Source organism: Sinocyclocheilus anshuiensis, unplaced genomic scaffold (genome assembly GCF_001515605.1).
Source record: "Sinocyclocheilus anshuiensis isolate Anshui unplaced genomic scaffold, SAMN03320099.WGS_v1.1 scaffold813, whole genome shotgun sequence".
NCBI classification, from domain to species: Eukaryota; Metazoa; Chordata; class Actinopteri; order Cypriniformes; family Cyprinidae; genus Sinocyclocheilus; species Sinocyclocheilus anshuiensis.
The window spans coordinates 41,402-53,637 of record NW_015540942.1 but is presented as its reverse complement, the minus strand read 5'-3'; the positions used below and the strand labels follow the sequence as shown (position 1 = coordinate 53,637).

At 38.7% G+C, this 12,236-nt stretch overlaps 1 protein-coding gene across 2 annotated transcripts in view; it reads left to right on the top strand.

Moving 5' to 3' along the window:
- Nucleotides 1-8,928, top strand: part of LOC107689612 (voltage-dependent calcium channel gamma-3 subunit-like) — a 39,201-nt gene extending 30,273 nt beyond the window's left edge. Inside the window, exons 3-4 of one of the 2 annotated variants that reach the window (XM_016487663.1) lie at nt 6,348-6,488; nt 7,260-8,928. In XM_016487663.1, the coding sequence (XP_016343149.1) occupies nt 6,348-6,488; nt 7,260-7,753 (635 nt within the window). In that variant the 3' untranslated portion in view covers nt 7,754-8,928. The remainder of the gene's footprint in view (nt 1-6,347; nt 6,489-7,259) is intronic. The other variant, XM_016487664.1, reaches the window with a different exon arrangement.
- Nucleotides 8,929-12,236: the final 3,308 nt, after the last annotated feature.

Sequence of the window (12,236 nt, the reverse complement as noted above, 5' to 3'; positions counted from 1 at the left end):
TCCTCTAGGTTTCTTGCCATGCTGCGGACGCAAGCTTCAGACGAAGAAGTGAATGATGTGTGCTCCCGGCGCCTATTTATACTATAGTCGCACCGGTAGTGACGTCATGGCTGTCGCCGGCCAACGAGTTGGTGTTTTTTCAATGTATGCTTCAGACACGGGTCACGACGAGGCGTTCTCCATAGCGACCCCTAGAGGACGCAGTGTCTCGTTCCCTACTCAGGGAACCATGGTTACATAAGTAACCTGAGACGTTTCTCCGTGATGTCCATTTATCAAAAAGCAACCGAATCATGTGTAATTTAAATAAATATGTGTGGAGAGGGAATGCTCACAATACTGCTAATGACCCATAAATACACCCTGGACATCAGGAATTAGACCTTTTACAGTAATAGGCATTTAGAGGTACAATTATAAATTATAATGTTATTTGCATAATAATTATTTAATAATAATGTTTTTTTTTAATTATATACACTTTTGGCGAGTATACAAGTCAAGTGTGGGTAAATGATAACCTTACCTGAAAATACTAGGAGTTATGCATTCAACAGGGTTGGAAACATGTTATTTCTGATATGTAAAATGTATAATGGGTTAATCCCCAATGTTAGTGTAGAATGTAGTGATGTTTATCTTTTATAGATTATTTTTTAACTTTTCCTTCATATCACGATGCATAACCGAGTGTAATGGATTATCCACAAAAAAAAAGTAGGGCAGTGACTTAGTTCTATTCTTCAATTGTTAATGGGATATTGAGATGTGGGCTTTCACTCAAAAAATGAATGCAAGCTTGCAGCTGATGGTGGATGGATGGGGTTTTATGCATATTAATGGTGTTTTCACATATACAGGTATTACACTTTAAAGGGATAGTTCATCCCAAAATGAAAATTCTGTCATGAATTACTCACCCTCATGTCTTTCCGAACCTGTAAGACCTTCATTCATCTTTGGAACACAAATTAAGATATTTTTGATGAAATCCGAGAGCTTTCTGTCCCTCCATTGACAGCAAGGAAACTACCATGTTCAAGGCCCAGAATCTTAGTAGGGACTACGTTGTGGTACTCTCGTGAATAGCAGCAGAGACTGACTGGAAGAGAAAAAAATGTTGAATAAATTCATTATTTTTGTTTTCTTTGTTCAAAAATAGTATTCTCGTAGCTTCATAAAATTAAGGTTGAACCACTGATGTCACATGGACTATTTTAACAGTTTTCTTACTACCTTTCTGTGCCTTGAACGTGTCAGTTGTGTTGCTGTCTATGGAGGGTTAGAAAGCTCTTGGATTTCATCAAAAATATCTTAATTTATGTTCTGAAGATGAACGAAGATCTTACAGGGTTGGAACGACATGAGGGTGAGTAATTAATGACAGAATTCTAATTTTTGGGGTGAACTATCCCTTTAAATGAACCAAACCCAGTTTAGTTAAAGTAAACCAAAAAGTGAACAATCTGTAAGTAACCTCAGTGGTTTTGGTGTTCAAAGAGGATGCAGTGGAACCATGAAAGGACCCAAAATGAACTGTACTCAGACCACCTCCTGAGGTTTATTTTTGGGTCTGTTCAGGGGGATCTGAGATCATTTGGGGTGTTTGGGTTATGTGATTTTTATTAAAAATCAAAATGTCAAAAAGACAAATATACACAGATGAATCTTGCATTTAGAAAATAGATAGGAATTTATATTTTTATACAGACTTTAAGGCACTTTTGTGTTTTCTCAGTTGGTGGCTATGCGCTGTTGTTGAATGGAAAGGTGTAGAGAGTGGAAATTGTTTAAAAAATGACTGTGTTCTATGGGGAAAATACAAGCATATGGGTTTGGAATGACAGAATGTCATTTTTTATTTTTGGATGAAATATCCCTTTAACAAAGAGTCCAAGAGCAGCCTTCCACACTTTAGCTTTATGGAGAGACTGATGTGATGTGAGATCTTACTGCATATAAACAACAAACCACAGCAAGCGGGGTTTCTGCCAATAACTATTTACACTAGACATCTCAGACTGAAGTTTCACAGGGTGTGAGTCTAACATGATCGGTGTCAGCATGTCGACCGTTTGTGCAATGGAGAAGCCACAGATACAGACATCCTACCCAGACTTTAAGGGCAAGAAAGTCCACTGCTTTACAGCTCCATTTGCTGCCCTGTTCATAGTGCTGATAGGCATGCCATTCAGAACAATGTAATGAAATACATTCATGAGCACTACAAATATACATTTCTGAGCAAAAAAAGAGCTGATTTTGAAGAGAAATGCAGTTGAAAAGCTTTGCCTTTGATTCACTCGATCTTTATCTGTCTCTCTCATGGCGTACTTTAGTTGCCCTTGAGATGGCTGTTTCTCCCTATGAGCATTGTTCTAATTTCTCTGTTATTCGTTTGAAGCAGAGGGCCGTGTCCTCTGGCCTAACATGCTCTGCATGCAAGTTCAGACAGGCATTTCACATTCTGCCCTGCACATCTTTGTCTACAAAATGCCCACCGCACAGGTTTCAGGGGATTCACGAGGCTGATAACCTCGACTTGTTAACCAGAGAGACCCATCCGTCCAGTTTTCAAATTGAAAAGTCTCAGCCAAGCACGAATAAATGTTTCAGTCATCCCACGGAGGTCTTACCCTATGTAGATCTTACCTGTCAGCGAGACGATGGACCCATCAAGGACGCAGATGTCATCCTTTTTGTTGCATGCTAATGCTCTGTACAATCCTCCTCAATAAATATCTCCCATTTCCAGCTGTAATTAAGCATGGCTCGGCCACTGATCCATTTTTCAAGGATGGCAGGAAAATTGGATGATGCAGGAGTATTTTGTCTTCCCCTGGGCATGAATATATTAATGAGGTGTGCCATGGGAGACTGCTGATCCACTGAGGAGAGAGAGAAATGAAGGGGAGGGAAGGAGAGTGACATTTGTTAGAGAAAGACAATGAAGCCATAGTGCAGTTTTCTTCACAAACAACTTACCAACTGATCGTCAATGAATGTGTTGATCTGCTTAATGATCAAATGATATTTAAAGTCATCAGAGATTTCATAAATGGTTAAAGCAAAGTTTTTTGCTCGTTACTTTAATGAATTAATGAATTGCAATTCAAAGATATTCAGCACAGTCACAAGGTGAGATTTTAGTAGTTCTGCAAGAAAACAAATAATTTTGTCATTCATTTTGACTTATTCTGACATTTCACCCCCATTAGAGCTCGTCACAGCAGATCATCCGCATATTTATTTGTTTTACGGTGGATATCTTTCCTATTAATTTTGACTCGTTATAACTATTCACTCCATGATATTTACAGAATAATACATTTTTTACATTTATCCATTAAAATTGTCACAAAAACAAAATGTCTGCCACATGAATTTCAGATATTATAGAAATAAATATGTTTTGGTATAAATTAGAGCATCCTTACAAATGAACTGTACCTCCAAAATAAATGTATTAATTTATGAAATATAATGAAAATATATTTATGACATATATAAATTCTTTATATTTATATAAAGATATATATATTTAATCAGCAATTCATACTGAAAAATCAAATATATAATAAATTGATTTTCATTGAATATCATTCCATTTCTATTCTACTTACTGTTTGCAACCATATTTAAATGAAGGAATTAAAATGTACTTTTAAAGGCATTCTTTAAATTAAGTTCTGACCCACAACATTTTGCATGACTGTGCAACAGTTCTTTATTCAAGACTGGACAAAAAAAGTGCATGTACAGTAAACGTGATGTTCTTGCATGATTGTTCAGTGATTTGCATTGTTTTATATTATTATTGGTTTACAAAGCTATCAGTGTTTTTTTGTACATATAAACATCACTGTCAGTTTTTAAATGCACTGGGGTAAAGGATAATGTAAAGGCTACATTTCAAAAAAAGCGAAATGGATATATTTTCCTATCACATTCACTGGTTATTTCATCTGTAGACATGATTGCCCCTCTTGTCCCAAAATATTTATTTCTTAGAGGAGAGGCGCTCAGAAGGGCAAATGCTGCAGCGCTGCGGTGTGCATAGCAATAGTGTACTGATAAGGGCAGTCAACTAGGCTATTGACATTGATCCTGACACTCTCAGACGCCCCTCCTTTAGCTTTTATCCTATTTCTGAAGAGGCTGATCAAGCTTGATCTGAGGCAGAGTAAAGGAGCAAGGAGTTCAGCCAGTCTGAGAAGCCCCGTGTGTACTGCGTTTTCTGATCCAGAACTGTCCGCAAATAATTGGACGGAAGTACGAAGCATTTGCGACAGATACTGTCTGTTGCAGTGCTCAAATCTGTGAAGACTTAACTAAACACAGCACTTCAAGGAGACATTCTTTCTGCAGAGCACCATCAGATGGCTCGCTCGGGATGAAGTGTTCCAATGCCGGGTTATTAGACCAAATACCTCTGACGAGACAGACTGATTTACACCATAAATCCAAAAAAACGTATGTGTACCATAAAAGTCATTGTATCAGTAAATCTAAAAGGCATAGTTCACCAAAAATGTCATCATCTATTCACCAACATGGCATTTTTTGTTCTGTGGAACATAAAAGGAGTATAATGTCTAGGTTGATTTTGGTTTCGACACAGCAAAGTATAGCATATATATTCATGCGTATACATAAAGTAAATAGACAATCACAGAATTATAGATGTATATTTAAGAAATAAAGTATGAGAGGACATCATATTACAAATATTTCTACATAAAGACCATTTTAGGCATGACACGGTGGAGCAGACTCTACACTTTTATTCAAAAGTTTGGGGTCAGTAAGAATCAAATTGACCAAAAGTGACAATGAAGATGTTAAAAAAATACAAACAAATTATATTCTTATTGAACTTTCTATTCTTTAAAAAATCCTGAAAAAAAGTTTCAACAAATATATTAAGCAGCACAATTTTTTTCAACTGATAATAATAAGAACGATTCTTAAGTAGCATATCAGCATATTAGAATGATTTCTGAAGATTACACTAAAGACTGGAGTAATGATGCTGAAAAAACAGCTTTACCGTTGCAGGAATAAATTACAATTTAGAATATATTCAAACAGTTATTTTAAATTGTAACAATATTTTACAATATTTCTGTTTTGCTGAATTTTTGATCAAATAAAAGTATAGTGTTGCTGAGCAAGAAAGAAACATCTTGCAAAACATAAAAAAACTGACCCCAAACTTTTGAATGGTATACTCACAAAACTGCATCCCTTTGAGAGCTTTATTTAAAATGCTTAATATATAATAAAAATGTTAGAGACAAAACAAAATTTCATTTCATTCTGATATTTCCTGACATTTTAAATATACGGTCAATTTATATTGCATAAAAATACCTGCTTATTACCTTAAGAGGTATTTCTACCCAGTCTAAGTCTTACATATATTTTTGATAGTCTCTAGGTTCATATAGTGATTTTTTTTACTTTAAATAAAATAAGCTAATTAAGATGTTACCACTTACCGAGATTCACAACTACATAAAGTAATTTTTCTTCTTTAGATTTTTTTTTAGTGTAAGGATAATATTTGGCCTGTATGTGTGTTGTGCAGTGATAAACAGTAGCTGGTGGACAGGTGTTTGCATCATAGATGCAGTATATTGTTTATTTTAGTACAGTTTGCATCCAACTAGCATCCAAAGCCCTGTTTTCTAAATAATCAATATAAGCATAAATGGACCTTTGAATATGATCTGTCATTCACATAAAAATATTTTCGGACTCTTTATATGGTGAGTTTCCTTCTGTACTATTTACAGTGACACTAATGTGGCTGGGTTTGCTTGTATCTCCCTCAGGAGCAGTGAGAGCATCCAGCATCTTCCCCATCATGAGTAAAAATACCTGCTTATTACCTTAAGAGGTATTTCTACCCAGTCTAAGTCTTACATATATTTTTGATAGTCTCTAGGTTCATATAGTGATTTTTTTTACTTTAAATAAAATAAGCTAATTAAGATGTTACCACTTACCGAGATTCACAACTACATAAAGTAATTTTTCTTCTTTAGATTTTTTTTTAGTGTAAGGATAATATTTGGCCTGTATGTGTGTTGTGCAGTGATAAACAGTAGCTGGTGGACAGGTGTTTGCATCATAGATGCAGTATATTGTTTATTTTAGTACAGTTTGCATCCAACTAGCATCCAAAGCCCTGTTTTCTAAATAATCAATATAAGCATAAATGGACCTTTGAATATGATCTGTCATTCACATAAAAATATTTTCGGACTCTTTATATGGTGAGTTTCCTTCTGTACTATTTACAGTGACACTAATGTGGCTGGGTTTGCTTGTATCTCCCTCAGGAGCAGTGAGAGCGTCCAGCATCTTCCCCATCATGAGCGTTGGGCTTCTGTTCATGGGAGGTTTGTGTGTGGCTGCCGGTGAGTTTTACAGGAGCAGACACAATGTCATCCTCAGTGCTGGAATCTTCTTTGTCTCTGCTGGTAAGAGATTAAACCCACTGCATCAGTGCAAGTGCGCTCAGCCTGTTTATATATTTAGCTTTAGCATATTTCCATCTTTCCGAACCACAGTCAATTGTCCGAACCAGGGTTTCCCCACAAGACAGAGAGTACCGTTGGGTTCAGAATACAGCATGTCTAGAATGGATTAGTTCATAGACAGGTTAGGATGTCGTCCTCCCCGTAGACTCCGTGTTGACTTCCCAGATTAACTCTTATTATTGAAATGGATGGGCCGGCTCGAGCAGTGTAAACAAACAGCAGGCCAGCATATTGATCCACTGCTGCAGTTCTGGCCTGGGAAAGGGTGACAGACGGGGATCCTCAGAACTGCATGTTGGTCAAATATTTAGAGAAGACCCCATTAGGACCTCATGAGCACACAAATGAGCCCAACTCCCTCTGTTACAATTGAATTGTGATGAATCAGTCCTCATGATTGCAGCGAACGTGCTGCCGATGACAGAGCGTTGCTTTGTACACAACAATGCGCTTGGAATCGCCTCGTCCTATTGGTTATGATCTAAATATTCGACGGCAAACTGCTAATTATTTACCCTTCAATATGATGGCGATTATAAAAAGCTAATTAAAATGTTTCAATTGTTCTTTTTTTCTGTGTTCCGCATGGCTGCTAAGTGATGCATTCTTGTGTAATGATACAGAATGATGAGCCACAGCTGCGTGCTGAGCCATAACTTTCTCTCTCTCTTTTCTCTCTTGCCCTCTCCTCTGCTGTTACTCCTCACGCAGGCCTAAGTAACATCATCGGTATTATCGTGTACATATCCGCCAATTCGGGTGACCCTGGCCAGAGCGATTCAAAGAAGAGCTACTCATACGGCTGGTCCTTCTACTTCGGCGCACTGTCCTTCATAATGGCCGAGATGGTGGGCGTGCTTGCCGTGCACATGTTCATCGAGAAACACCGGAAGCTGCGCACCAAGTCCCGCACCGAGCTGATCAAGAAGTCGGCCTTCAGTCGCATCCCCAGCTACCGCTACCGATTCCGCCGGCGCTCCAGCTGCCGCTCCAGTGAGCCTGCCTCGCGTGACGCTTCGCCCATGGGCAAGAGCGGGTACACGGGCCCCGCTGCGGCAGACATCTCCATGTACACCCTGTCCAGGGATCCCTCCAAGGCGGCAATGGGTGCCTTGCTCAACTCCGAGAGGGAGTTTTTGCAGGCTCACAACTCCAACGCTAAGGACTTCAAAGATGCGGCCAACAGGAGGACCACTCCAGTCTGAGAGAGTTTAAGCACAGAGGAAGTGCCACGGCCAAGACGTTACAACCACAGACTTGAGCTGGACCCCAGTAGGAAGAAGAATTCACTCGAGGCCTGCAGGGCTATAACCCTCTTTCTATAACATTATATATAAATATAGATGGTAATTGTTAGATCATTGGTGCTTCCTTTTAATCCTCATTTTTCAGTCACTGTTTCTGTCGTTTCACCTGACTCACATGTCCCTCCCCCTAAGGGCTACTCGAGTAGAATGCTAGTCCTCTCCTCAAAGTCATTTGTTCTGCGACTGGAGTTCCTGAAGTGGTAGCCCAGCGAAACTGTGAAGCCCTCTGAGGGGGAGGATTGTAACACTTCTGACAGACGAACCGAAAGGCTGTCCTGATACTCGCCTTATGCACAGCTCAGTAGCCCATAGCTGGTGAGTGCTGCCTCACACTCACAAGATTGTATACATTGTTGGTTTCTCTCCCGGGTCGGAAATTGAGCCCACAACTAGTGCCACTGTCTCATGCTGATCACCCCCACTCATGCCACCTACACGCTGCCCACAATCTACTTGGCCGGGTTCTGCATGCCATCCACACAGTTGTTATTTTTTTTATTTTTTAATAATGTTTACTCCCATTATTTCCATTGCAATAACCCCTGCATAAACTTTTATAACAGGGTTAAAATGCTTGTTATTAAATATGATCTTTTAGCCAAGCAAAGTTTTTTGGTATTACATGTTTTCATTGCGATTTTAATGATTTACAATTTTCTGTGATTTACAATGAGATATCCTTGATAAGAAGTTTACTGGAGGCCCTTTTGCTTATTAATATGGATATTGTGGTCATTATCATACCATAGAGGTTTTATTTTCCATCTGTTAGCGAAAGAAAAGCAGTTGGCTGCCAAATGTAGATTTCTTAATTGTCTATAGTTAAAATGTTTTTGGAGAAAATATTGTTCATACATTTACCAAAAGCTGTGCATCAAGAGTTTATAAAAATCAGAATGTTATGAAATCAAAAGGAACAGCCCTGAGAACTTGGACCATTCACATATCATGAATAGACAAGCCTCTAAATGGGCTGGAGGGATTTTCAGGTTCAAGTCTATACACAATAACAAAACAACAACAAAAGCTATGCTTGTGAACATGCATACAACACTTCTTTGAATATATATACTGCTCATTCTATATACATTAATGCTACATCAATGCTATACTGAGCTTAACTACAAAATATAAATGTATACTGTGATTTAGTTGCTTAGTTAATGTTATCAATATCATACTGATGAATATAAACTCCAAGGGCTTTTGGTTTTCAAATAACAAGCATACAAGGGCTTTAAAGAAGTTCAGCCAACAGAGAAAACAACAGATCTGCCCTTAAAACTAGTTACATTGAAAAAAAAAGAAAAATTCTTTACCATGTATGCAAAACACATCCAGATATAATGATATAATATATACAGTAAGTTTTCCTTCGCATCTGTCACAATTATTAATCCCCTTGTCAGTTAGGTAGAAACAGAAGTAGATCCTGAAACATCTATAATAATGTAGTTTTTCCAGAAATTCACCTCATTTCAGAACACCCAAGAGCTGACGTGCATGTACTTTAGCCTCCAGATTCATGCAAGCCAGTCATTCATCTCCAGTTTTATTTCATACAGCCTACCGAAGTCATGCTAGCGATCTGCCGCCTCACTGGGAATATTACTGTAAATGTTGCCTTTTGTTTGGATCCACTTTATGTTGTGAAATTGTGCTGTTCTGGGTCCAAAACTAAGTGTTTCATATTTGAAGGAGTCCACCGGAGTGCACTGGGCACAGTTGAACAGTTTAACCCTTCAAGTCTCTCTTAGAGCACCTAGTGCCTGTCTCTTCTGCCTACTCCGAGCACCCGTCGCCGGGTCTCTCACTTTCACTTGCTTGCTCCTTCATCTCCATCACAGCCTCGCATCAGCTCCTCTTACCAGGACTGTTATTGCTCAGCCAATCACATCCATAGTCTTAGGCCCTGTCACTCACCACTTAGGCCTGCAACATTGTGTATGTGACCTCTCAATGAAAACAGCAGTCTCAGCTTGAAACATGCTGTAGAAAAAAAGCACACCTTTTAAATACAGTAGTTTACATCAATAAAGATAATAGTCTGAGAGATATTTAAAGATTTAGAAAAATAAAGTCCGTTTTAAGAATGCCAACAATGCGCACTTTGTCTTCTTCACAAAATGTGTGCAAACTGACCTTCAAATTTGAAATAATGAGGAAACAAGAGCATTGATGTATCATAACTACAGTGTTTTGGTTCAGAATCAGGGATGGAAGAATAAAGTCAACATGAAATCAAAATTGACCCAGTTTACTTTCTTAATGCAAATTCCAAGTCTTATCAGTGCACATTATTCCAAAGAAATCAATAAAAGCAAACTGTTTGGTTTTCCTTTTCACCTGATATCAACTGGTCTCCAGAATAAATATATATTACTATGACACTACAATTACTATGCTAAACTATGCTAAAGAATATTTTTTGTGAAATATTTACATTTTTAGAATACCTTATGTTGCATAAAAAATCTGTTGTGAATGTTCTTAATTAGAAGTGACGTTCCTAGTTCACTTTGAATTGGACATAATGGAAAAATGACTCATGGTTCAGTGAGGCAGTGTGTTAAAGGCTGATTTGTGGATCTTTTTGACTGACTCTTTCAAAAGAACCACTTTATAAGAGTCATTTGCTCATGAATCAAACATAACGGCTCCTGCTGTGAATGAAACTGATGTTGTCTCTGAAATCGCCTTTTCACTATCTCTGACAACTGACAAACAACAGACCTAATGTTCCAATCACATGCATATGCAACATCTTTGCAAATTTTTGGATCTGATTTGAACTTTTAGTATACTGAAATATTTGAACTTTTGCAGCTATACTATATGCAACTGCCCAACCAGATGTTATATTTTAATCAAAACTATGAGTGAGGTGAGTCAGAAATAATTATTACATTTTGAAAGTTCTGTGCAAACTGCCTCTCAGAGGGAGAAATGCAACAAACATATGCTGATGTTATTATCGCTAATGGTCATTTTTTTTGTTGCATTTAAAACTATTTTAGTCCCAGTCTGGAGTCTTGAGGAATCATTTCATGTTGACTTTAACAATGAAGGCACATCCATTCCGTGTGTTTGCAAAACAATGGCATTCTGCGTCATGATGTTTAACTGTTATCTATCTACCTTGACTTGACTGAGAGGTCATGTGTGCCAGCTAAAAATGCCCCGTCTTCATACATCAGAAGATAAATCCTCCACAGCGAAAACTGGAAAAGCATCTAAAACATTTTCTTACCAAAAAAAAGCCATTCATCATCAGAGACTGCGGTAAAAAGCTTCAAGAGTCGCCGGGAAACATTTAAGTGAGTTGCATGCACACGAGGCACAGGTAAGACATTCATCTAGCTCAAGTGCTTCTGACAAGAGGAATGAGTGAGAGCTATCTGGGCAGTTCATCAAGCCCTCCTAGAAGGGCAGGGAATTTAGTATGCCAGAGAGCACAGCTTACCAGCAGCTTGTGCTATAAAATCAATAGGAGCCCTGTCTGTGGCGTATGAGCTCCAGGCTGCACCTCTTCATCTTCAATAGGGCAGTGCCGCTTGATTTAGGCCAGTTTGAGTGAGAGCCGAGCCGTCAGATTGAAGGTTTAGAGTCAGAGGAGCACACTGGACCTCCAGACAGGTGGATAGCTGCACATCTGCGGAGAAAATCATCCCACGGCGCCGAATAAAAGCACAGAAGATCTCAGGTGTGTGACTGGCTGAATACGAATTTGCAAGTGGGCTTTTTTGTCACTGACATTACCTGAGGCGAATCTCTCAAGAGGCTGTTTTGGTGGATAGGGAGGAATAAGGGTCTGCGGCCCTGAGGTTGGTCCCTCGCAGGGGTGAGCGAGGGCATCCATGCAGGCGGCATTGAGTGAGTGTCTTTTGGAGATCAGGGAGATCTGAGTCATAGACACAAAACAGGACAGCTTGATCGTGCGAAGATTACCAACAAAAGCATTGCTATTCCTCATGGGCGCCCACCACCTCACTCCCAGTAGCCAGATAACTATCACGCAAAGGTCATGTTTTTTTTTAGGCAGTGCTTCCCCTTTTCCCTCCCTCTTCACCTGTTTGCCCCTTTTGAGCCCTTTAACCTGACACCGTCTACATTCTTATGCAACCCTCAACCACAATAGAAAAAACGTGCCTGTGGCGACATTTCTGCAAAATTATATTAGAGTTGTACATTCCCTTAATTAACAACTTTTAATGGTTAACCACGGTTTTGTTTTTTGTTTTTTTGGCTGATTGATTACCATTTGTATAACCACAGTTTTACTACAAATACCATGGTTAAACTATGGTTAATTTGTTGTTGCCATTGTTTAAAGGGGTCATATGATGCGATTTCAAGTTTTCCTTTCTCTTTGGAGTGTTAC